The sequence below is a fragment of the Heliangelus exortis genome, chromosome 5 (assembly GCF_036169615.1).
Source record: "Heliangelus exortis chromosome 5, bHelExo1.hap1, whole genome shotgun sequence".
Classification (NCBI taxonomy): Eukaryota; Metazoa; Chordata; class Aves; order Apodiformes; family Trochilidae; genus Heliangelus; species Heliangelus exortis.
Window position 1 is genome coordinate 25,549,621 of NC_092426.1, and position 26,841 is coordinate 25,576,461.

General features: G+C 44.3%; 1 protein-coding gene across 1 annotated transcript; it reads left to right on the forward strand.

Moving 5' to 3' along the window:
* Positions 1-62: 62 nt before the first annotated feature.
* EGLN3 (egl-9 family hypoxia inducible factor 3) lies at positions 63-26,676 on the forward strand. The gene is made up of 5 exons (XM_071746152.1): positions 63-916; positions 20,444-20,563; positions 23,478-23,614; positions 24,291-24,364; positions 25,650-26,676. The coding sequence occupies exons 1-5, from the start codon at positions 560-562 to the stop codon at positions 25,685-25,687; spliced, it is 726 nt and encodes a 241-aa protein (XP_071602253.1). The 5' UTR covers positions 63-559; the 3' UTR covers positions 25,688-26,676.
* Positions 26,677-26,841: the final 165 nt, after the last annotated feature.

Genomic DNA, 26,841 nt, shown 5'->3' on the forward strand with positions numbered 1-26,841 from the left:
TCGCACGTGTGGAAGCCCTCGCCGCCTGTTCCCCTAGGGCAGGCCCCGCCCCCCGGCGGTCTATTGGCTGTCGGGGCAGCGGTGGGCGGGGAGATGGGCGGGGCTATCTGCCCCGCTCGGTGCCGCGCTGTGCCGGGTGGGCTCCACCCACGTGCGGCGGCGCGGCGTGAGCGGGCGAGCACACATCCCGCACGTAGCCGGAGCATTAACCGGCGCGGGGCCATCTGCCGCCGCGGCCCGACCGTCAGGTTCCGCACGGCCCCGGGGGTCCCGCAACACCGCTCGGGTGGCAGTAGCAGCAACGCGGAGTTCCGGCAGCACCGTATCTTCGGGACGCTGAGAGCAACCGTGCCCTACCCTACTTTACCCTGCCCTACCCTGCCCTGCCCTGCCCTGCCCGGTCCGTCGCGACCAAAGTTTTGCCTCGCCTCGCCTCGGCTGGCCCCGCGCCGCGGCGGAGCCCTTGCGCGGCCCGGCCTGGAGCCGGCGGCGGCCCGGCGGGCATCGCCTCCCGACGTGGTCACCGGCAGAGCAGCGACGCGCCCGTCCCCGCAGCGCCATGCCGCTGGGGCACATCATGAGGCTGGACCTGGAGAGAATCGCCCTGGAGTACGTCGTGCCCTGCTTGCACGACATCGGCTTCTGCTACCTGGACAACTTCTTAGGGGAGGTAGTGGGGGACTGTGTGCTGGAGCGGGTGAAGAGGATGCACCGCGACGGGGAACTGGCTGACGGGCAGCTGGCCGGACCCAGCCGCGGCGTCGCCAAGCGGCATCTCCGTGGCGACCAGATCAAGTGGATCGGGGGCACGGAGGAAGGCTGCGAAGCCATCAACTTCCTCCTCACGCTGATAGACCGGCTGGTGATGTACTGTGGGAGCCGGCTCGGCAAGTACTACGTGAAGGAGCGGTCCAAGGTAAGGGGCCGCGGACCCCAAGCACCGCCGCCCGGCCGGACCGACTCGCCTCGCCGCTCTTGGTGGGACCTGGCGGAAAGTTTCCACGGGCTCCTCCCATGTCGCGCACTCGCTGACCGTGGGCGCCCGTGGCTTGAGCAGCCCCGCTGGGCTGTCCCGCGGCACCGCTCCGGGGAGCGGAGGCGCCGTGCGCTGCTCAGGGGGCTCCGGCGGCGGGCAGCCTCTCGCTGGTACCCGCGGGTACCGGGTGCCGAGGGGTTGCTTAAAACGAGACCGCGGCAGCGGAGCTGCCCGCTGCGGGTCCGTCGCCCCGCCGGTGCTGGCAGCGCTCCGGGGCGTCATCGGGGTTCCTGGGTCAGGTCTGCGCCGGCCTCCGATGGTCGCGGAACCGGCCAGGCCCTTGCCTGTACCCCCGTGTGCCATCTCGGGCGCTGTGGGCAGCACCTGTTCTTTGGTGATGGGGCCGGGGCCCGGCTATACCCCCGGGCTGGCAACTGCTCTCCCCATGAGCTGCGGAGAGCGGGGACCCTCAGCGCGGAGCACTCCTCCGGAAAGGTCAAGCCTTGACCACGACTTTCCTTGGGAGGATTGTTTCAGGTGGAGGGAAGAGCTTTTACACCCTCCCTGCCCACGTGCGCCGCTCGGATCCGATTATGTGGTTGTTTGCGCCCGTGTAAAAGTGTTTTCCGAAGTAGTTTCGATGGTCTGACTCGCGTCAGTGTCCTACAGCTAGCGAGGTTATTGGCACTGCATTGGCTTGTGGATGTGACACAGCAGAAGGGATGCTCAGTCTGAGCGCAGCCAACTTCTCATATTTTGAAGAGGAGAGCTGTTTTTTCTAGGCTTTCTTGCTCATAAATGGAAAGGACGCTTGTATCATTGGACATTTCTATTATAGATTTCTTTCTTAATGAAATTTATTTGCACTTGCAATGTCATTACTTCAGTTTAGTATAATCGGCCGATTGCTGTGGCAAAGTGGACTGGCTTGGAATAAGTTTTCTTCAATATACTGAATACTGAAAACGTCCCCATTTCTTTATTTCTGACTTGAATTCTAGAATATATAGCACATTTTGAAAAGTTCCACTTCCTTTACAGATAGGCTAGAAATAGAAATGATGAAACTTAAAAAAAAATTACTAAAGTATAAAGTTAGGTGTTTCTTTTGGTCCTGCCTTGCTCTGAACTAAAGGGATGTGTGAGTGGTGCTGAGATTTTTTTTTTTTTTTTTCATAGAAATCAAAGAAAACACCGTGGTTAAGTTTACTAGTTGTTTGCTCACACTTTAAAACCCGTGTATATACCACCCTGCTCACTTCAGTGCAGTGGTGGAAATACTAAAAGGTTGAAATGTTGCTTCTGTGCTTAGCTCTACTGAATTAATAGCAATAGTTTCAGTTAAAGCTTGGGTAGATTTGACTTAAAATGTGAGTAGATGGGATTTCCCTTGTTCTTGGTGGGAGCCTGTTAATGAGATAAAAATAACTCTTCTCCTTTGGCATGGCTTTAAGGTCATGCTAGTTCTTTGAGTGACTTCTGTCTGCCTGATTACTGCTGAAGGTGCATTGCTGCATTGCCTTGCTGGCCCCTGGGTGAGAGAAAGCAGGGGATTGCAGTTGGGCTGGAGTGAAATGAGGTGGTTCTGCATTTGTACAGGGTATTTGGAGAAAGAGCCAACATGAGGGCTGTTGACACAGACTTTTGAGGAGTCACCTTGGGTTGTGGAGTTGATTTTAATATGAGTAGTTTTTTTTGCAGTAGTTTTTGGTACAAATATAATTTCCAGATAGGAAAGAATGATTTTTAATAAATATATAGTAAACAACTTGCTATAAAAAGAGCTGTTTGGCCCTCATGCTCTAGTGTGGATGGTGTCAGACTCCAAAAAACACATGGAAGTGCTACACAACAGTCCAGAACTGAAAGGGACTCGATATTGTTTGTAACAAACTAAATTCAGAGGAATTTCGCTGAGAAATTTAATAGTTACCAATCCCTTTATTATACTAATTAATACCATGGAAATGTGACAGCCCTGGAATAGCAGCTGCCATCTGTAACTGAGATGTGGGACGCCTTCAGCAGGAAGATCATTCCTGTGACTAACCGACTGAGTGCTGCTGTGCATGCAGATCCCCACGTCAACCATGGACATTTATTTCCTTTCCACCATTAAAACTAAAGCTTTGTGAATGCAAACACAAATATTCCTATTTCAAATTCAGCATATTTTTATTTTATCTACAAGGTTCTAGACATAAATGGATGAAAACTTGCACAGCTTAACTGTGGAGGGCTGTGAGGTGTTTCTGAGCAACTGGACCAGTCTGCTGGACATACAAATCTTTCTATGATTTATTGATTTGGGATATAGGTATTAGGTAGGGTTAAGAGTCCAGACTCATTTGTTTAAAGTGCAAGTCTTTGGCTTTATAGTAAGCCCTCTTGTCATGGAAATGAATCTATGTAATATCAGTGTCATCGTTATTTAGAGGTTTATGCTTTTAAAATAATAGCATGACTTCAGCTTAAGTGTTGGAAGTGGGAAAGACATTTGGTTAGTAAGTGAACTTCTGTCATCTTACTCTGCATAGTGTGAGGTGCTTCATGTTTTTTTGTTTTGTTTTTGTTTGTTGGGTTTTTTTCTTTGTTGTGGCTACACACAGATAAGAAGGCAAGATCAACTTCAGTCCACTAAAGGACACTTTTGTTGTAGCTACATGACAGATATGAGTCAGGATTTTAAAGTTCCCAAATGCTTCCAAAACCATTACAAGAAAGTTAATATTGCATCAAAGAGAATGGATGGAAGTACAATTTTACAAGGGTATTGGATACTCTTAGAAGCTGTTGGTTGACATTTGTGGGCTGATAATGAAATGTAACCCTTCATCTTTGTTCACCAGCGATCCAAGTCTATCTTTGGAATAAGTCATGTTTAAAAATATTAGCTGACATGGTTAAATGACCAAAATAACCAGGTGACATTCTTCTAAAGGGTTCTTTTGTTCACACACCCAATGCACTACTTGTTGGCTTCTGCATTCTCCTCAACTAGAGTTTCCATTTTCTAGTAAAATAATACTATGGTTCCCCATTTGTAGTAGGTAAATGGCAAAGAGCCTTACTGAGGTATCATTGAGTTCTCTTCTTTGTGTGTGCAGGTTCATGTTCTTGTGCAGAGGGATTCTCTGAGGACAGAGGTCAGTCTGGTTTTGAGAACCTGTCTCCAGTCTGCTGGAGCTTGATTCTTGGTGGATAAAAACCAGCAGGTAGCTTAGGCTGGAAAGCAAGGCCAGAGTCTGGTGTTCACTTTTGGTCACCTGAAGTTCCTCTGAGTCAGGTGGTGCTCTGGGCACCACAGGTGAAAGGTTGATGGACTGTAGCTTCTGGCTACTCAAGTTGCAAAGTCCCTTTTTGGGGTTAATTGGAGTTTTTGGGGGCTTGAGGGGTGGTGGAGACAATGCTGTCTGTAGAAGGTTTGAGCCTACCTGCAAATGAATATTGCTCAGGTGCAGAGGTGGCACAAGGGCTTGCCATGTAATGTAAAATTTTCCAAGGACAATTATAAAGTTTTGTAGGCAGTGAAATGCCTGTCCTGTAGAATAGTAATACCTGTTTTATGAATAAATAAAAGGAACAGTCTTAACAAACCCAAAAAACCCAACCAAATACAAGCCAGGAAAATACTTCAGGAGAAAAACTATTTGCGAATTTCTTTTTCAAGACATAAGAAAGGTTTTATTTGTTTTTATTAGTTTTATATATGTTAGAAGCTGCAGACGTGCCCGATGCTCTGGAGTTTGGAAAGTCCATCCCTTTGGCGCCCTCAAACACTGCAGAGCTCAGTGAGCCATAGGCCTTGCCGTGGGAAGACAGGGATGGGCTGGTAGGAACTGGGTCAGCTGCCTGGTGTGCAGGTGGAGAAGGTGGATTTGCGATGGGATGCCTGGATAGCTCACCTGTTGCTGAGAGCTGTGGCTATTCACCCTTCCATGTGTTGCCTTCTGGGGGACCCCGTGGCCAGGCAGGGTCCCAGATTGACTCCTGCTGCCCTGGGCCACCTTGGCTGAGTCAGCAGCTGACGTGCTGCCAGGGAGCTGTGCAGGTCCTCACAGGTGAGGGGTGGAAGGTACTTTGAACTGGCGTGGCTGCACCCTGCGTGGACTCTGCACCCCGGACCTGACAGCAGCGTGTCCTGCTGTGCGTCACTGGTACCTTCTTGGGTGCTGTCATGGCGTGAAAGCCATGTGAGGGCTGCCTTTGAGGTCCCTGAGCTCATCTGGCACCTGCTGGGCACCAGTGGGCCCCGCTGGTTAGCATATAAGGCAAGAATTCATAATCATAAGGGTTGACCTGTGTTGAAGGAAACCCATGACCGATGTTTTTAGCTCAGAACCCAAGTGCTCGCATTCAGTTTCAAATGTGTGTGACCTAAAGTTAAAAAAATGTTTTCAGCATGACATTAGTTAATTTGGAAGTCCCTGTGGTATGTGAACCCTTTTGAAAACTTGCTTCAAAATCTCTGTGTGGACCTTTCTCTTTTTTTAATGCGATGTTTTCTGCATCCTCTGCTTGCAGCCACGCCACCTCCCTGCTCATCCCACCCCTCTTTGACTGTCACAGGAGACACAGGTCTTTTGTGGTGGCATTCCATGGCTAACAAGTATTTGCTGAAAACTGGAGCAGGTCCTTCTGCCTACCACATGATGGGAGGTTCTTAGGTAGGTTTTAGAACACGGTCTGTCTGCCAGGTTGTTACCAAGTTTCTGTTCCTGAGGACTGAAGAAATGGAGGAATGTCACAGGCTTGAATTGAGGGGTTTTAGAGTCCCTGGTAACTCATGTAATAAGGTGAGGCATTTTTGCACTTTTGTATGAAGGAAGAAAAATTCTGTTCTATAGCATTCAAATTCTGTCCTTTGCACTTAAAACTCAGAGTGAAATGCTGCATTTTCTGATCTGAGGTGTGGATGTAAGGAGCAAGGTAGCAGCAAACTGTCTGTAGAGCTGAAGAGCAATACTGCCTATAGGAATATACTGGTTTATTCTGTGTTACAAGGGATTTTTGATACTTGTGGAACAGCATGCCTTGCAATTAGTTTACAATGGGAGGTCTGATGAATACCACCATGCAGAAGAAATATGCATAATTTCTCTTTCTTCTAATCAAATGCACATGTTTTGGCATAATGGGTAAGTTCAAATCTGTTCTTCTGGCTGACTGCCGGCAGGGTCCAGAGCCACTGGAACTGTAAATACAACAGACAAGTCATTTTATGATATCAGACTGAGGAATTCAGCATTGGCACAGATCCTAGACTGGTTGCTTTGGCTTGGTGTCAAAACTGATGTTTATATCTGTGTTTGTCAAGCAAGATTAGTTAGCCTGGTTAATTATACACAGGAATGTATAATTTTTACTTGGCAATCAGAGCATTAAATGACTATAAACCTGGGCATATTAGTTCTTGTTTGCTTTTCATCAAATTATTGTCAATGACTTTTTGGAACTTTCAGAAGATACTTCTTCTCTGAAAGAGGCCACTTGGAGAATCTTTCAGATTGCTTCTTCACTTAGCAGGAAGAGAGAATTGAAGAAATATTTTACAGGCAGTGGTATACATATCTGTGAGTGGGTTCAGAAATGTGGATAACCTCTATGGATCAGTGTTTGTGTTGAATTTACAAGCAGCTTGAATTCGGCACCTGCTGCATATCATCACTCTTAAGAACCTGAGTGTAGTACACTGGTAGATGTACTCCGTGATAGACAGTGGAAAAACTCTTCAGTGTGTGTTACACCAGAGCCTTTGGCAACCAGGAGGATGCTGTTGGTTCTCCTTTCCCTCTCTTGTGAAAAAGTCTGTGACCACCCAGCAGCCTTTCTTACACTGTGTTAAGGGCCAGTCCATGTGCTTTACAGTTGCAGGAGAAGGCAGAAGGTGGCTAATCCTGTAAAAAGAGGGAAATAATCTGAGCTTGGAGGCAATGTGAAGAGCAGAGTGGTCTGTTTATCCTGAGTTTTTGGATATGTTTGTGGCATCAGCACAAACTGATGCACTGTTTTTTTTATTGTATGTAGTTTTGTACTCAGTCTTTAATGAGTGTTCCTAGACTCTGGAATTATACAATGATAGCAAAGCAGTGAGGTTTTCTATAACCTGTCCCATACTAGTAGCATATTTTCCTTAGTGTCTTGTTATCCATTGGACTGGTACCAGTCTTTTCCAGTACTTGTGCTATTAAAGCCAGAGATGGGCAGTGGTAGCCCTACTGATGTGCTTGCCAGTGTCCCTGTTACTCCCAAGCCCAAATATGTGCTGCTTTGTATTTTATTTTGTTTTGGTATGAGGGCTCTTGGCTCAGTCAGTGTCACTGTAAGCCTTCCATCATTGTGGAAGGACACTAATACAGATGGCATTACTGCCTCTGGATATGGGGAATCTTTGTCCTTTGGACTGGTGGGTTGGAAAGCCACCAGGGAAAACAGCAAGATTCAGAGTTCATTGTCCCCTCCCGCTGAGCTTGCATTTAAGGAGGGAGGGGAGCTAGTCCTTCCTATTAATACTTGTACACAGCCTTTTCCCAAGGTAATTATTAATGAATAATTCAGTTCATTACAGCTCACTGCTAATAAATATACATATAAATGGAGATGCATCGATGCTCACCACACTGATGCAGGACAGCCTGTGCACAGTAAAAATTAACTTCTTTCTTTGCATTAAGAGTTTCAGCTGCCTGCATTAACTCCAGTTTCTCCATTTGATTTCACAGTAAACTATTCTTTTGTCTTTTTTGGGCCTTGAGCAACCTGATCAGTGGTAGGTGTCCCTGCCCATGGCAGGGGCCTTGGAACTAGATATTCTTTAAGGTCCCTTCCAACCCAAACCATTATATGGTTCTGTGACTTCCGCACTTACCTGGATGGTTGCTTAGGTAATGCAGCCTTACTCTGCATGTTGCTTCCTGAGCAATTTGTTTGATTTTAATACATGAAAGTGTTTTTTCCCTCTTCTTTCTCCTATGCTGCACAGATTTTATTTTTTTTTTCCCCTGGGGTGGTGGTGATGGAGAGGCTCATCAGTATCTGTAGTCCCTCAGCAATTCCTTTCAATATGTGGAAGAGGTGAGTTAGAGGATGAAGGCAAAAGTCACAATGACCCAAGCATGAATACATTTTTAATCAGGTGAAATCTTGATGTTTGCTCAATAGGCTGGATACACTTGGAAGAGATCAATACTTTTATCAAATGCTTCAAGATGACTCCTACAAAGTCAAAGTACTTCTATAATTTTTTTTTCCCCTGGGTGTTCGCTTTTTGAAAAGTTTTCTCCTGCTTCTGTTTCAGTTGGATTGCCTTTACCTGTTGTGTAATATGTGAAGGGCAAGTGGTCCTTTGGCACCAGCAGGCCACATGGTGCTCATCCATCTTGCAGTGGATGGCTTATGAGAATGAGGAGGTCAGGCCTTAAGGAAAGCTTGCAAGTAAGTGTTGCTGGTTTCAGATTTATGGAAGAGGAGGATGTGTGCATATCAGCTGGAGGGAATTTGAAGCTCTGAGTTGGATTTATCATGACTGTAGTTCTCCTGTCTCAGAGCTGAAGACTGAAATGTTGTTAGAAAGCTGCCAGCAGCACAGGACTCCCTAAGCTTCAGTGAACAGGTTTTATTGGATTAGCAGAGGAGTTCTTGGATAGAGGTGTTTTGGGAACTGCTTCTAGTATCTGTGCCTGGGGCAGCTGATGGGCCCTGTGCTGGGCTTCAGGGTGAGTAATTGATGCATCAGCACAGAATGTGAGGGACCCGACAGAAGATTTTGATCAGTGTGTAGTGTGACATAGCAATTTGTTTTTGTTGCTTTGAAAAGAGATGACAGAGAATTGGTCAGAAAAGCAGGAAGGTCTTTCTAGCTGTGCAGGCAGTGAGGTGAAGCAAGAGATCAGATGAAGGAGGCTCACGCCAAGTAGACCATCTATCTCCTACTGTTCAAGCTCTTCACAGGCATCTCATCCTGTCAGCACACCACTCCTGACTGTTCCTTTAAGTGTGGAAAGAGCTGTGAGCCCCATTTCCCCTCCATCCCTCACTCACACATATACATTTACTATCTCTCAGTGACACGAGAGCTTTTTTTTCCCCCCCTACTATTATTTTTTTTTCTCTTGTCAATTGTGTTTTGATTAGTAGAAAAGAAGCATAGTGCCATCATGCAAAACATTTAACAGAAAGCAGTTGACTAAATAAGCTACTTGTTTCTCTGTTTTTTCACAAATAAAGTAATTCAAGAGACTTTGCTGTCCATAAGGGTTCCATGAAGGCTTACTATATGTTCATGCCACCAGCCACCCAGTTTAAAATGACCAGTGTAAGTTGCAGGAGTACAGTATGGCACACTATCTGCACCAGTCAGTGCACCAGTCAGAAGCATCTTGTCCAAAGCCTTTAGCCAAACACCAGGAAACTGCATCCTACTTGTAGCAAAATGGTAACCATTTTGAGTCCTGTGTATATCTACACAGGATATCTATATCTAATCCTTTGCTCACAATAGCTTCTTGTCTGTACTTTCGTTTTGGGCCTGAAAATCCAAACAAGAAATATGGTAGCATTTTTCTTGTCTATATATCTTAATAATTAATCATGGCTTATATCTTCTTGCACCATAATTTTTTAATACAAATTGATAAAGCAAATGTTTTTTAAGTTTTGGCCCTAGTTCAGCAATTTACTTAAGTACCTTTTTTTTTTTCTTTAGAGGCTCTTTGAAATCAGTGGAACTGAAGTACATCCATTGGTGCCTGGCTTAGGCTATGCTAGAATATCCTCAGAAGACTTCAGCAAAACTTGCAGTGCTTTCTTGTGTTGTCTCCAGTCGCTGCCTACATTGTTTTCTAGATTCAAAATATGGGGCATGTTTTACATGGTGTCTTGAGAGGTAACAAGGAGCCTTGCTTGATGGAAGTTATTGATAGCAGTTAGAACTTTTATCTGACCCTTGCAATTGACTGTCTTGCAGCAAACCTGTCTTACACCATTAACAGTAGCAGTTATTCCAGTAATACAAACAGGGAGAGGTGCTAGTTAATGCAGGCTGGGAAACCCACCCTGAATGGGTGGTCAGACCCTTGCTGGGCCATGCTGGTAGAAAATTGATGCAGAACCAGGGGAATTTGAGAGAGGAATTATTAAAAAATAAATAAATAAAAGGAGAGGGACGAAGTATCAATTAGTCCTCAACTTGCTTATTCCTAGGTTGTTAACAGTCTGAGGGTATTGTGTTGAAGACTGTATGTGTAACTGCATCTTCCACTTCTGATTTCCCATAGGAAATCTGGTAGAATTAGTTTGGTAAGTGGGAAAAAGAGAAGCTTCTCTAATTCTCTGTAATGTGTCCCTCTAATTAAGGAGTACAAACCATGGCATATGACTAAATGTGCCCAAGCAGAAGAGGGTCCCCCAGGATGTATTGATGACTCTGTTCTTTACAGTATTTACCAATGTCTCCACTTCCCTGAATGAACTTGTCCTCTGTTTTCCATTGTCTGTGGAGCATGTGCATGGTGTCTCTGAAGCAGACCAACAGGAAGGGTCACTGGTTAACTCTTTTTACAGACTTCCTCTTCACGGAAGAGCAATGAGAGGATTTGTCAGTGAAGGTCCTCCAAATATCTGTGCTGCCTTTCCCTGCTGTGTCTCCCACACTGCGCCTCTAGCAAAGCCAGCAGCCCCCCTCACTAAGGGGTCTCCTACCCCACCTGCAGCCTGTACAGACACCATCTCACATTCCATCTCGGGGAACAGGCACAAGGTTTGCTTCTTCTGGTCACTCAACCAGCTAGCACCTTGGGAGAACAGCCCCACCCAACCTCTATTTTGGCTCATCCCTGGCCAGCCCTCTGGTTGCTCTGAGTACATGCTGCTTTCATCACACCGGCTGCCAGAGAGGAAAGGTTTTGGAAAGGAAGAGGAAAAAGGAGGGAACAGAGCCAGAAAGACCTCTCCTGGCTTTCTGCATCCTCAGGAAACATCCTGAACCCACACCAGAGAGACCGTCTCCCTGCTCAGCAGTTGCTGTGCTTCCTGCAAAAACTACCTTAAATTCTGAAGCACGTTATCACTTAAAACCCCATTCCCAAATGTTTCTTCAGAAACTTCCCAAGGGCTGTTGCTTCATTAAGCATCAGCGAGAACATCTGGGTAAAGCTCCAGCGGGAGCTGTGGTGATGCAGAGCCCCGGGGGTGAGTGGGGACACTCTCCAGGACAGCCGTGTCCCCCGGCCGGCGGGGCAAAGCCCGTGGCAGCTCCGCAGCCAGCCTGCAGGGCTGGTCTCTTCTGTCAGGTGGTGGCAGCATAAATCCGTGGGAGAGGCTTGACCAGTGGTAAAAAGTGGGAATCCAGCAGCCCGCTTTCAAATCCAGAGTGTGATGTTGTCTTGCAGCTGGGTTTAGGACCGGGCTTCCTTGGGGGGAGCTTTTGTGAAAAGCTTTAAGATGTACAAATGTAAGGCTGGAGCTCAGTTGTGTGCATGCACATCTGTCTCCATGCATGCTTTCTTTGCTCAGAGTTGCCTGGTTTCTGTTTACATGCTCATGTACCAACACTGGAGATGGTGCAGAGGGCAGGCACTGCAGCACTTAAGGGTTTATTTACCTGTTTCTTTTACTAGTATGTATTTATTGCCTAAGCTTAGAAGAGGTGTGTAGCTATTTTATTACCAAATTACCTTGAATCTGAATAGCTTGTTTTCCTTCCTGCATGAAAAGATGCTGTATCACTGTATCCATGTTCATCCCTTTTAGTTGCATCCACACTTGGAGGGATTGTACTGTTGTAATATCCACATGTAGTCACGGCAGTACAACTTCATGTGCAGGCAAAGCCTTAGAGGTAATTTTGTGCATGCTTTTTAAGCACAGCAGAAATTATTTCTGATGGTAATTTATTATAGGCAATTTTAATGTTTTACCCCCCAAATACTAATCTGCACAAAATCATTTGCAGGAATTAATGTACTAATAAAAGTCCTCTGAAAAGGTGGCAGGGGAACAAAAAACAGGTGGGGGTAAGTGAAAGGGCTTCCTTCCAGAGTTAATGTAGGAGATAACTGGTCTTATCAGTTACCCTTGATTTGGTTCTACTGTTGTGATAACAAACACTTGAGAACCCTTCATCTCTGCTTATGTTGTGCAGTAATGTCTTAGCAGCCTCAGAAGCTCAGGTGACTCTGACAGTTTTGTTAAGACCCTTGAGGCATATTTGGGTACCCACCAAATGTGACAGCACTAGTCTGAGCCCTGCCTTCCTCTCTGGCAGCAGAGAGACTTTCACTGAGCCAAAGGGGAACAAGAAAAACATCTCCCTGTTGTGGTGCTGCCTCTGCTGTGGCTGGAGCAGGCAAGGCCACTAGAGTCCTGGGCAGTGGCCCAAAGGAGGAACTGTGCTGAGTGGCTGGGGCATCCCTGACCCCTTGGCATGGCCACTTCAAGGTGGAGGCTTGACACCTCCTGTGCCTGTGTGAAATGCTCATGGGAAGTATGAGGGGCTGCTGCCTACCACATGTGAGCTGATGAGTCTTGTGGGCAGTGTTGCTCATTCATTCTGGGTTCATGAGCTAAAAATAAGTGATTAATAGTAAAAAAGAAATATGTAGAGCTCTTTAATTGTTGCAGGAAAGAAAAAAAAAGTGATGTATTCGTCTGGGTGATTTATAGCAGAACTGTAAAGGTCTTAAGTGGTGACAAAAAATGAAAAAGATATTTAAGGAACTATGAAATTATCTTTCTACCACTCAGATGAGGATATTCTGTGGAGTGTGTCTATGCTGGTTACTATGCCTGTATTCCCCACTGAGAATCTGAATATCCAGGGACGGTCCTTACAGATTTCCTTAATGAGCCTGCACTTACTTACGAATTTGCTTTTCTGCGGGGGTGGCGCTTGTCACCGTGTCCCCTGGGACTCATTACAGGGGATGCTTTCTCCATCTGCATTGATTGCTTGGGATGCTTTCTCGTTAGCGCGGCTCATCCAGGTTTGGCTCTTGGGGGAGAGGAGGAGACTGAAAGAGTTTTCTGGGCGATGAAAGAGGGCTTAAAGAACAGGCGAAAATAAGCCTAAGATTTAATTAAACGGTAATTTATTTACGCTTTTAAAGTGTGGGAAATAAGCATGTACGCCTGTGTGCGTGCAGTAGGAGGGGGAAGGAGACCAGTGAGAACCAGAACAGAGAAAAGCCTTGAGCAGCGTCTGTGTGCAGTGAGCGTGGGTTTCCCCCTCTTCCCTCCACGGTGGCTCTTGTGAAGTGTGCTCTGGAGTGAAGTTTGCGTTTGATCGCCGGTGGCCTCACGCTCCGCACGTAGCGCTGTCGTTAAGCCATCAGCTCGCTGGCCTCAAGCCAGGGCTCAGCGGCGCAGGGGCCAGCGGTCTCTCTAAACTGAAACAGCCTTTATTGATACATTAATGCACCGCGCTTGTTTACAGCTGCTAATTGGAGACTTAATCTGAATATCCTTGGCTGAACTAATTCCCTGGCAATAGCCTTTTAGATTTCAGGTCTGGCTGTGCTGGTATTGCTGCTGCTCTTCACAGCTCGCTCATCTCCTCTGAAGCTGCGTTGCCTCCGTGTGCATGCCGGGCACGATGACCAAGTAATGTTGCAGCCTGAAACGTAGTTTTAGGTCAGAGGAGGATGAAAATAAAAATCTTACCTGTTTTTTACCGTTGCAGAAGACAAGAGAAGTCCTATCTGATGTACATGCAGAAAGATGCAGATTAATTAAACGTAAAAGGAAGGAGATTAATCCTGTTACTTACTAGAAGAGACAAAGGTGCTCTCTGTAAGGACAGCTGTGATCCTATGGCAATTTTGGATTTGTTTCCTGAATTACAATGTTCTGTTTTTTCTTGTCTGTGGCCAGAGGCTAAGCACAGAGAATTTGAGCGGTGGTCTGAAAATGAGAGATGTTCTATACTTAGCTTTAAAAAAAAAAAAAAAAAGAAAAGACACCTCCCCCTCCCCAAAGCTATGTAGATTGTATACAGAGGAAAATGAATGCTTGAGACTCTTTTGCCCAGGAAATCACAAGTATCTCCTTGAAAGTCTGGAGAAACTTCTCCTCTTTCAGGTCCTTTCACAGTTTCCTGAATTGCCTCTTCACTTTAGGAACCCAGGGAGTATCCAGCAACAAAACTCACCACTGTCTTCAGTACTTGTTTTCCAAATGCTCCCTGTTCTCTTGGCAGGCATGGGCAGCCACTGCTGACACCAGGCATGGCTGTTCCATGCCTTCCCACTTCACAGCAGCACTGCCCTGGCAGCCAGCTTGAAGGGCATCCAGATTTATCTGCTAAGTAAAGAAATAAAAAATAGTCACAAGCTGAAGCTGTTCAGTAGGCCATGAAGAACTAAACTTTGTTGCCAATCATTAGCAAACCTTCCTAAGCCTCATCACAGATTGATTTAACAGGGAGCTCCCTTTTAAAGTAGCATCATTCTGTGATCTAGCTTCCTTACAGACAGATTCCATAAGATTTGAAAACTTTTTAGAGGCTCCTGAGCTACCGCTAGACAATATGCCAGTCATCAACAGCTGTCTAGCATGGAGATAATCCATGAACAGAGCTTTCGTGTAGTTCTTTGTTGCTACCCTTAGTTCTGGAAGAGATTCTGTAAGCAGGAAGTTTTCCATCTTAGGGTAGTTAGAATAATACTGGGTAATTATAGCCTTTTTGTTATAGCCTTTTGTTGCTGAGCAAAGATGAACCAGTATCTTTGCATCTTTTCCTTGCAGATGAGAGTAGTAGTCTTTCCCACAATTCCCATTCTCCATCTGTTCCTCGAAGAAATTCTCAAAAATGTGCCTCTGTGCCCCTGGAAGCCATAATCAAAATACAGTGGTATACGGTTTGGTCTAGGAAAGACCAAACAGAATAAAAAGGGGGAAATGAGGTCTCTAGCTCTTAGGAAATCTGAGTCTGATGAGACAGGTCACCTATATGTGGGGATAAGCAAGTAGCAGGCCACCTTGCTGAAATGCTAACCATGAAAACAGGATTTTTTTAACAGTTCTAAGTATTTTCCCAGCAGGGAAGTATTATTTTGGACATCATGAAAACAACAGGAGCATTGTGCTCCTGAGATGAGAAAAGTTGAGAATGAATGTATTTTCACTTATGTGGCTGCATTTCTGGCCATAGGAATGTCTTCTCCTTTCCTGTCAAATGTTCAAGGTTGCTGACATGATCCAGGAGCAAGGAGCAAAAGTAGCTGTGATCATGTCAGTCTGTCCAAGAACAGTTCTCCAGAGAGGAGTCACCTGCTGGTACAGGGTCCTATCAGACTTTCATGTCTTGTTTGCCATGGCTTGTTTGGCCTTTCAGTAGACACTTGTAACCTGCATCCAGGAAATCTTGCTTCTGTAGGACTGCTTCTGCAAGCTAATGAAGGAGGCATTCAGCAAACTGTGCTGGTGGCTGCAGTTGTGGAGTTTGATCCGCTTTGTGCTTCAGAAAAGAAGTAAATGCCCCAGGGTTTTATTGTTATTTCTGTTGGCTTTTTTGCTTTTCAGATGACTTCTGTATGGCTTCAGTTTAGGTCTCTGTGTGAAAATAAAAGTTGAAGTGAAAAGATGCATGTGTCTTGCCTTGCCAAATTCTAGCAGCCTGCCCAGTGTTTCTTCATTTCTAAAAACAGTCTCCCTCCTCACACAACCTTTCCCCTCTCTTCCTTCCACCTCTGAGCAAGAAGCTGATCAAAGAGGAGGTGCTGGGTTTAGCTTCATAAATCCAACAGCTGTTTGACTGAACACTGACAAGTTACAGGGGAGGAAATGAGGTACTGGTTTCTCATGCAGTACTGCCACTAAAGCCTGTTTCATGTTTTGCATGACTGAAACAAGTAGGGTTTCACCTTCCCCTTGAAACTGGTGATTCCCTTTCCAACAGGCATGAAGTTAATGTCTCTGGTTTGTTTGGGTGGGTTTTTTTTTTTCTTCTGTTTTAACATAATTTTCTTCCCTCAGTTCCCTCCCATCTCTATTAAATTAGACCATTTTTCTTAGTTCATGCTTCAGTATAGCAGTTGAGCGTTTTAACTTTCATAAATTCAAACAAACTAATATTTAATAATGTTCATGAATATTTTATACCTAACCATTATAAACTACATGGTAGAAAACACTTGGGCACGATTGGGTGCAACAAGAAAGTACTTAAGAAACACCCCGTTGTGCCTGTGTGTCAGACAAGCCTCAACTGCGAATCCCTTGTCTTTGATCATGAAATGTCGGACTACTCATGTTCTTTTAATGCAGAGCATGCTGTGTGCCTTTCCCGTTCTGGCTGTACAGACTCTGTGTGCCTACACACTAAAATCAGGGTGAGTACAATATGCACTCAGAGCTGAATTGATCAAGTGAATCTTGGTATTCCTCATTTCTTAAATTCTGGTCAAGGGATTTTTTTAGTTTGTGCTCAAGTTCAGGACTGATAGCCACAAATTGGACTGAAATTGGAAACTGGAAGCATACCGCCAAATAAAAAAAATGTATCAAAGCTGCACTGGCTATCATAGTAGAATTAATTCTTATTAACATCTTGGTTTTCTAGACAGTCATCATGGTGATATTGTAGATGACCATTGTTTTGTGTCTATATATTACCTTTCCTCTGTAGGGGGCCTACAAAAGAGGTGAAGAGGGACTTTTTGCAAGGGCGTGTAGTTATAGGACAAGGGGTAATGGTTTAAGCTGGAAGGGGGTAAATTTAGGCTAGATGTTAGGAAAACATTCTTTGGTATGAAGGTTGTGAGACACTGGCACAGGTTGCCCAGGGAAGATGTGGATGCCTCATCCCTGTAAGTGTTCAAGGCCAGGTTGGATAGGGCTTGAGCAACCTGGTCTAGTGCCAGGTGTCCCTGCCTGTGTCATGAGGGGTGGAAATGGATGATCTTCAAGGTCCCTTCCAACCCAAACCATTCTATGATCTAACAGACATTACAAGTAATTCTTGAATTTAACTGTTTGGTGTACAGACTGTACACAGGGCTGATCTATGCTCTGGATCAAAATTATAAGCTGTTCAACAATGTACAGGACAAATCTAGTACAGAAATGGAAAAATATATTGTATAGTCTTTAGCTTAATCTGCAAGAGCAGTTGGTATTGGTAGAGTAGAGTGATGCAGGTCAGGATTTTCTCTGCTGGTTGCAGAGGTCATCGTCATTCCAAGAGGAAAATACAGGATCAGTATAGGGCTAAAATACCTCTTATACAGTCTGGACTCTGATACATTAGGGCCCTGGCTTAGTGCTAACAGGTGTGGAGAGCATCTCCTTCTGAATGGCTGTCATCACTGCTTTCTATTAGGCAGTGTGCCTTTCCACTTAGAGCAGCTTCTAGATTTGAAGTGTTTTGGTCCAAGTATCAGTCCATTCCACTGCTGCTTATTTCATGAAATGTAGCAGGGTGATGCCTCACAGCATGGTCTTGGCTATCGGCGGAGAGAATTTGTTTTTTGCCTTGCTGGGGGTACTGGGAAACAGGGAAAAATCCTCTCAATGGAATTGGGTTTTTATCTGCCTCCAAACTTTGCTGGTGTCCTGCAGTTTGACTTGCAGATTTCTCTGGCTGACTTGACTGTAATACTTAAACTGAATGATGAATAACTTATTTTTGCAAGCTTCTGTGCAACACGGAATTTACTGATGGTTCCTGGCTCCTTACTAAAGCTGGTAATTACTGCTTGTTTAACCAGTGGTTGATTTGCACCCTCTTGGGAAACACAGCATCTCTGAAAAAAAACCATTACAGAAACTGCAGCCTTGATGATTTGCTTTTCATTTTACAAGTCCTGTAGGCTTTAATTTATGACTGTCAACTAGACCACCAGAGCACTGGTCTTCAAACTGTGGTGTGTGTGTGTGTTACTGTAAAGGCATATATCCCTATATCAGAGCTTTTAACCATACAGCTGTGATATAAGACAGATTCATCTGTTTTAACTTAAAATAGGGGGGAAGTGTTGCTGAGATTTGCTCTGAGTGCTTACATTGGAAAGTTAAGCCAACTAGCAGCCATTGTAATAGATTGTATTTTTTTGGGGGGGGGAGGGAGGTAGGGGAAGAAGCTAAGTTCCTGCTCAATACTGCCTGCTATAGTTAATTTAGGTTTATAGTTGGTTAATGAAGGGTGATGCTTCCAAAACCAAAGTGTGCTCTTCTGGGCACAATATCTGAAAAAGCGTAGGAAACATTCACTTGCGCACCTGATAAATGGTTTGCTTATTATGATCCAGCCTCCAGCTTTTGTAAGTAGCCTGTGCACTAAACTAGCAAATACCAGTGTTCACCAATTACCTAAATTAAGTCTGGGTCACGCATCTCATCTCCTGTTTCTTGTTTGCTTTGAATGAATCCAAAAGTAGTGCTAACAGCTGGAATCCCTGCTGAGGCCAGCTTGATCAGCTCTGGAGCTGCTCCAGCCAGTGCTCTGATAAAGCTTGATATCGTTTCAACAGGCTCTAGGAGGACCACAATGATTTCCTTTCATTGTTTAAGGTTTCATTCAAATATTCACCATGCCAGGAAAAAGGATATTTCACTTCTGCTTTTCTCCCTTGGCTACTAGAAAACTTTTTTTTCCCCTCTTTTCATAAAGTTTAGCTCCAGCGTGTCCAGTGCTTTTGGATTCTGTGGGAATTGTACTACTTCTTCATCCCCAGGGACTCCGTGAATTGCAGTTGCACAAGGTGCACACTGTAAATAAATAAATAACTAATGCATCAATGTCTTGGAGTTAAAGCACATGTTCTGCTAAGAGAACACATTACATGGGGGAGGCTGGGGAAAAACTCTGGCCTTCTGCCCAGATTTCGGTAGTAAGTAAAGCACCTAAATCCCTTTAAGGGTCTAGCCTGCAGTCTTATTAGTCTCCAGCAGCTTTTTGATTGTGGCTTTAAAAAATAGTAGTAATATTGGATTGATTTTTAGGCAGCTCACTAGTCTTGGAGTAATGTCTGCTCTCCAAAGAGAGAATTACTTAAAGCCTCCTTAGTCACTTAGAGAGTGATGGTTAATCACTTGTATTATAACTAGAGTCTGGTAACAAATGGAGCACCCCAGGGTTCTATCAGGGGACCTGACCTGTTAAGCAGCCTTGCCAGTAGCACTCGTCAAGTCTGAAGCTGACATCAAACTGGAGGGGAGCAGTTAATGCACTTGAGGGTAAGGCTGCCACCTGAAGTGACCAAGATGGACCAGTGACAACCCTTAGGAAATTTAACAAGGACAAATGCGAAATCCTGCCCCTGGGAATGAAGATCCCCTTGCAGCAGTACAGGCTGGAGGCTGCCAGACTGGGGAGCCTGGTGACTGTAATGGTCTTGGTGGGCAGGGAGCTGAACAGGAGCCTGCAGTGTGCTCCTTGTACAACAGCATCCAAGGCAATAGTCACAGGAGCACAGCCAGTAGATTGAGAGGAGTGATTACAACCCTTGTCCTCAAAGACCACCATGTGGTCTAGAAGCCATGTCCAGTTTTCCAACCAAACTTAGTCCATCACCCCCCATCTCTTGCAGCTAAAGCTGGCAAGCAATCAAAGACGTGTCAGAGGAGTAGGACCAAGACTTCTATTGCCACAGCCTCAGTGGAGTAAATTCTGTTGGAGCTTGGTGTTACTATCAAGCTGTCACAATAGTGAAGTGACTCAAAGATCTGGTACCCTACCAGCAGTCCCACCTGATCTTCCCTGAATTGTTCCCTGAATTATGCTGTTAACAGTGTCAACTTGTTTAAAATGTTTTTCCTGTAAAACTCTTAAGACCTGCTGAATGTAGTGTGGTTTGGAGTAATTCACGTTAGGCTTATATCATCATTCAAGGTGAAATTTAAACAAACCACAAATTAAGTGATTGTATCAGCAAGTCTGGAGATGATCAAAGAGAAAAGTATGCTTCTTGAAGCTGTTTGGTTAGTTCTGTGGCGCAGTCCTTGAAAGCAAATGTGCATTGCCCTGTACAAACACAGCAGGAGTTGCAGATTTTTGCAGAATTTGCTCTATGGATTTTTACCCACACCTTGTGAGGATCCTCAGTTTGTGTTGGACCATATGGACTGGCAAATGACTGGCAAATCAGTTTTGCAATGACTGCTCTGCCAAAGTTAGCTGAAACTGCCTTAGAGTCATGTAGCTTGTAGAGAGCATTAAGCTTGTACCACACATACCAGTATTTTAGTTTAATTTCATTTTTTCCCCTCTCCTACTTTAATGTAAATCCTGTGAGATACGAAAGGTATTTATTTCCAGTTTGGAATTTCACACTGGCTCACCCAGGGAAAGAAGTTTGTGTGATAATACCTTCTGCTATCTGCTGTAAGTTTTGGATTGAGCATCTGAAAAATGCTGAGCCTAACTGGCAGTGGGAAGTTTTTCAGAAAGAAAAACTGAAGGTGGACATCCTGTAGAATTTTTTTTTTTTTTTTTTTTTTTTTTTTTTTTTACGACCTTTATCTCTTTTTCAGGCTATGGTTGCTTGCTATCCTGGAAATGGAACTGGGTATGTTCGTCATGTGGACAATCCAAATGGCGACGGGCGCTGCATCACCTGTATTTATTACCTGAATAAGAACTGGGACTCTAAGGTAAGTAAGTCTCAGGGCTGAGGGAGAACACAAAGAAAATCTACTTCAGAAAGAGAGCTTTGGAGCTGTCATTTGCTTCTGTGAACTCTGGTGAACTTTTGAACAGCTGGTCCATTCTTCAGCTCCACATTTCTTTTCTTGGTGTTTATGGCAACCCTTTGGAAGCAAGGATTTGAACTGTTTCCTTACCATTCTCTCTCCCATCCCACACACACTGTGTTGTTGCTATAGAATAAAGCTTTTAAGCCCTGGGCTTCTGGCCTTTGTGCTTTGTCTAGAGGAAAGAGCAGTGAGGCACTTGAAAGAAAAACATAATCCACTAAAGAACAAATGGATTCTGGGAGCAGAATAAAATGTGAGCCCAAATTTGAGATTTTAGTGTTTCTGATCCTTTAGGCTAGCTTCCATAAGTTCTTCAGGCAGTTATCTTCGTGGTCTTCTTCCTTATGAAGTGATGAGGCTTAGAAAGAGTGTGGTGGTTTGAGCCTGGCCGGTAACAAAGGACCATGCAGCTGCTCACTCCCACTCCCCCATTTCAGGATGGTGAGGAGGAAATCCATCTAGAACCTTGTGGGGCAAGACAAGGACTAGGAGGGTTTTGCTCAGTCATGGGCAGAACAGACTCAACTTGTGAAAAGAAATCAGTTTAATTCAATTTATCATTACTCAAAACAGAACAAAGAAAAAAAAAGAACTCCAGAGCTTACACACCTTACCTTACCTTAGCCCACTCCCTTCTTCCTGGGCACAAATTACTTTGTTCCTGATACCTCCTCCCTCCAGTGGCCCAGGGGGACAGGGAGTGGGGATTCCAGTCCATTCATCACTGGTTGTTTTCTGCTGCTCCCTCCTCTTCAGAGAGAAGGATTCCTCTCAGTCTTCCTCTGCACCAATGAGAAGTAGAAGACTTCTCTCTCACAGGAGAGAGTCCTTTATTCAGATGTGAGTCTCTCCCAAGGTGCAGTCCCTTAGGAGCAAACTGCTCCGATGTGGTCTAACCATGGAGCCACAGCCTGCTCTGGGAACAGTCACCTTCTCTGGTACAGGGTCCTACATGGCTGTAGGGCCACGTGTGCTCCACCATTCTCCTCCAAGGGATGCAAGGGGACAGCCTGCCATCTTACCACAGGATGTAGGGAAAAAAATCTCTGTTCAGACACCTTCTCCCTCTCCTTCCTCACTGACCTTGGTATCTCTGCCCTGGCATTGCTCTCATCTCTGGCATTGCTCCCTTTCCCTGGTATTGCTCTCTTGTCCTCCTCTCCTCTGCCCTGAGGTCTTATAGCTGCTTGTTTCCCCTTCTTGAATATGTTAATTGAGGAGACACATCCATTGTCATTGTGCCTCAACATTATCTAGAAGTGGAGCTGGACATTTTGGAGTTTGGGGAGCTTTCAGCAGCTTCTTACAGGAGCCATGCCTGGGACCCCACCCCCCTGCCCCCGATACCAAAAATGGCACCACATCAACCCAGAACAAAGAGGAACAAGCAGATGGTTTGGTTTGTCCTCTCCATCTTTGGCTTCACCAGTGGGTCTCTGGATAGGACAGTGCTCTTGTTTCTGCCTATATTACAGTAAGGCAATAAAGGCAGCCTTAAATTTAAGTTACCTTTAAGTTAAAAACAAATTCAGGGTTTGTAAAATTGCAGGATATCTTTTTGCATGTCTTTTGTCATAATGTGTCTCAAACCATTCACATGGTTTATCTACTGAAAATTGCTCAATGATTTTTTTTTCCTTTAATTTGTCTTGGCCACTTCAGGTAGATGCTTTTTAAGCACATGTAAATCCTATGAACTTCCAAAAGCGAGTTCAGATACAGAAGCAATGCCACTAAAAATGCACCTTTGGAGAAAAATGTGTTCCTTTTTTGGAGAGTATGACAGTGAAACATTTCAAATGTAATAAAATAAGGGAGGAGATGTGGGAGGAAATGCAACTATCCAATTTATTTTGTGCACTGCACTCTGACTCTAGTAGTGAGGAAACATCCAGGCACACACTAAGAAACCAAACTGAAATTCAGGGCACTGGTGGAGAGTATTATGTGGATGTGACTGCAATTTTATGCAAATATATTCTGGAGGAGATGCAATATATCAAAGCAAACATGTTGCTTTAAACCTGACCTAGTAGTTTCTTACTGAGGTTTGCATGCCGTGTGGAGGTACTAAGTCAGGTCAGTGCCAGGCTGAGAGCATTTTCCCTGCAGTCTGTGGTGCAGCATAAAAGCTTCCAAAGAGCCTCTAACAGCAGCAGGGAGGAGGCAGAGTTCATATGCATCTTTTGAAGTTTCTGCAGTGTGTGTAGATCAGCAGACTTTTCCATGAAATTGATGGCACGTGGAAACAGAAATGATGTGGCAGAGAAACCAGGCTATGTCATAAGTAGATAAAAAACTGGCTGGGAAGTAGAATGCATTTGTGAGAAGTTTATTACAAATGCAACAATAGACTAGACTTCAGTCTTCCCAGGCTGTAAAAGTTTATTCCCATATGATCAGATGCAGGCTCTGAAATACCATAAACAATATCTAGCAATTGCTGGGAGGAGAGTCTGATCTCAGACTGGTCAGGTGGAGCACTCTTACCTGCCTTGTGGTATTCACTGGTTCTAGGGGTGTGACTGGATCTCAGAAGTTTCCCAGTGTTTGTTACAGGGCCAATGTTGTTTTTACCTTGGTTCATTTACTTTAGCCAGATGTTTATTCTGAAACGTGACAAGCAGTTTGGGAAAATCAAAGTGGCCCAGAGATTCAGCGTATGATTTTCTAGTGTTGTCCTGTATCTGTCGTGGTTATTATTAGATGTTTATTCCCCATTTGTTTCTGCTGAGGGAAGGAAAAATAAGTTATTACTCATATGAATGTGTGGGTGTTTATGTATAAAAAGCAGCCTTTCCTTTTTTTTCAGTTGCATGGTGGAATTCTTCGGATATTCCCAGAGGGAAAGTCCTATGTAGCAGATGTTGAGCCGATTTTTGACCGTTTACTTTTTTTTTGGTCAGATCGAAGGAACCCACATGAAGTCCAACCTTCTTATGCAACCAGGTAAATAGTGTATTTGGGATTGATATTTGGCCAGAAAAAGCAAAGCATCTCTTCTGCTAATATTTGTAACTAAAGTTATGGCAATCATGTGCATAAAAAAATAAATAGCTAGATTTTCCAGTGGATTTTCTGATTTTCAGTCACTGAGAATTCTCTCAAGTAAGGAAGAACAAGCTTGAATGGCAAGATTGCTTGTGTTAGGCAAAAAGAGCTCTTTGTCATTGACACGAGAAATCTTCCAAGCCAGACATAGCTATTTAGCTGGGAGATGCTGGGTTATACTTTTGCCCTCCTAACACTATAGGGATTCTTGGGGCTACCAACTGTCAACAGACTACGAAAAGCTGATGTGATGCAGGGCAACCCCCAAGCTGCCTGCAGGCATCCCAGAACAGAAAAAACACAGAAAGGTCTGTAACCTGTTTTTGCCCTCTGTTACCAGGGGCTGTGCACTCTTTTGTGCCTCCAAGCAGAAATTCTCACCTATATTTCTGTCTGACTTGATAAAATACACATTTAAAATTATGTCCATTAAGTTGGACCATTTGAATCCTTGTTTTTTATCTACTTATTTTAACTTATTGTTATTTTTTTGGTTTCTTCATGAGCATAAAGCTCCAAGGCTCTGTTTTAATAACAGAAGGTGAAACAAACATAAGATTCCTTTCTTTTACAGATATGCCATGACTGTGTGGTATTTTGATGCTGAAGAAAGAGCAGAAGCCAAAAAAAAATTCAGGAACTTAACTGGTATGATTATTTTATGTGTTCACCAGAAGAATTTAGTGGTCTTTCCAAAAATTTAGAATTTTTGGTCTTTCCAAAGCCAGTGACAGACTGAGAATAACTCTGTAGCTAGGTGGGCATGACATTCATTTTCAAAAAGCTTTTTAATTTCTAGTCACAAGTCAGTTATTTTATGTGAAGTGGAGATAATGTGACAGAAGAAGATTCAGGCCTGGCCTGATGAGTGTGATGGGGAACACGGGACACACGGTTTCCAATTTCTCTCCCAAATGGCAGCTGCGAGTTTGTCCCTCCCCAGGTACTGCTCAAGTCACTGGGAGTCTGAGTTCTTTTTCTGTTATGAGACTTGCTCAGGTTCATAATCATGTTCTCTAAATGTTCTGGACAAACAGGGCCTTTCTTCTGTATTAATGAAGAGCAGTTGAATCCTGCAGTAATGCAAAAGGGCTTTATCTTTATTTTACACATAATTTCTGAGTGGGAATATTCATTTTTACCTTGGAATGTATAGATTAGGAGTTGGAAATAAGTCTAGAAATATATATATAAGTGCATCTTTTGGCCGGCAGTTGCTAGAGTAGCTGTGATCATGGTGCACTTCAAGAGCTACCTACACTAAACTGGGTCTCTAAGTTAGCCTAGGGACACTTCTGCAGAAGCCTGGGAAGAGGTGACCCCAGCTTTCCTAACAGCAGCCACATGTCCTGCTACTATACTGATGACATATGAGTAATGGCCTGAGTTGTCCAGATGGGCTCTAACACCCTACCTGGGGCCATGATCAAAGGTTTGCTGTTTGGAGCAGTTTTAAGATCTGACCTTCAGGGACTGCCAGTCCCTCAAAATACAATGTGGAGGGCATTTGTCTTTTTAGAAATGTGTGCAGTGCAGCTGGGCAGTAGCAAAGTTGTAATTAGTAGAGTATTTTTCATAACAGGCAGTTGTCATCTGTGTAGCTGGTAGGCAAAGCAAATACTGACTACACCCTTGAAGGCGATCATGAGCAAAGGGCCAAGATTCAGGGCAGGGGCAAAGTCTCACAGGTCTGGAGTCTGAAATTTTTTTAGGATTCTTAAATACTGCCTGAATTGCATATCTAAAAAACCTTGCTATGACTGTCATTAACATGCTGTGGGTTCACAGTGTTTCAGTCCATGAAAGGAATTTGTATCATGTCTGAAATGTCAAGTGCTGTTCATTGAAAACCAACCTTATTCTGAGTTTTCAGATGAAGGTTGTAAGAACCCTCTGCTTAACTGCCTTTCCTTTTCTAATCTTTTTGATGTAGATGCAAGGAAGAGAGAAGCACCACTTAATGAAGACTAATAAACTGTTCCTGAACTTGTGAGGAAATACAGTCCCAAAGATGACTTCAGTTTCCAGCGAGCAAGGGCAAATTCTTGTTATGCACAAGAATGCACTGGTTGTGTCTAGCATGTGTATCTTATGTTGATGGTACTTAAGGCAACCTCCTGTCATGCCTCCATCTGGCAGAAGGGACACTTGTTTTCTGTTTGCCTTGTGCTGGAATAAGTAACCAGGGTTTGAAAAAATTAAAAAAAGTATCACTAAGACTAGTGGTAGGGGCTCAGCCGACCAGCTCTTGATCACTCTTGTAACCAAGATAATGATCACTGGAACTAGTGATAAAAACCTGAGTCTTATTTGCACTTTATGGGTGGGGGGGAAAAAATTCTAGCTCATTGGGAGCTTTACAAGTTTAGAATCTGTGGCAGACTGCTAATGGGCAAGGAGAGTTGTTTGGAAAAGTGAAATTAAACTGGACTTTTGTAGAGTGTCATCCTATGGTCTGTCCCACATGGGCTTGTTGATGAACTGTTTGTCACTTTGGTGCACAGAACATTGGCTCAACGGTTCGATAGCGTGACTTTCCAAACAGATTGTTGTCCACCCAGTTATCACATTTCCTGGATTTTGTGTGCTTTTCAAGAGAAGTTCTAGCTGTGCATCTGCACTGACCCCCCCTTTCTGTCCCAGGACTGAGGGGGAAGTAGTTCTGTGTCTGCCCATAGCTTTGTAAAACCATTTCCTTTCTGTTCCGGGCAGGATGGGTTGTACGTTTTCTATTTTCATGGTTTGGAAAAGAAACTTTTTTCTCCCAAAAGTTGTGTAAACTGGGAAGGATGATGGCACACAGTGCATTGGCACCAAAGGCCAGTGATGTGTAGAGTTGTGTTATTCTTGTGACTTCTTCATCTACTATGTTTTGTATGACACAGATAAGAATCTGAAAGAAAAAGATATGCCTGGCAGTGTGACAAATGTATGATAAATAATGGGCAACTTACACTTGATTTCTATGCTGCTTATCCCTAGTTAACACACTTGTTTAACTTTGCATGTGTATGTAATTTGAATGACATAGAGATTCAGTTTCGATTGATCCATTATGCCAGGTAACTACTACTGCTGTGCCCAAGCCATGAGATCAGTTATTCAAATGGCAAACACTTCTTCTT

What these genes read in the sequence shown, in the direction of transcription:
- EGLN3 (XM_071746152.1), top strand. Translation starts at nt 560, where the DNA reads ATGCCGCTGGGGCACATCATGAGGCTGGACCTGGAGAGAATCGCCCTG. An exon ending in ATAAGAACTGGGACTCTAAG is followed by an intron (nt 20,564 to 23,477) that starts GTAAGTAAGTCT and finishes CTTTTTTTTCAG; the next exon opens with TTGCATGGTGGAATTCTTCG. An exon ending in CAACCTTCTTATGCAACCAG is followed by an intron (nt 23,615 to 24,290) that starts GTAAATAGTGTA and finishes TTTCTTTTACAG; the next exon opens with ATATGCCATGACTGTGTGGT.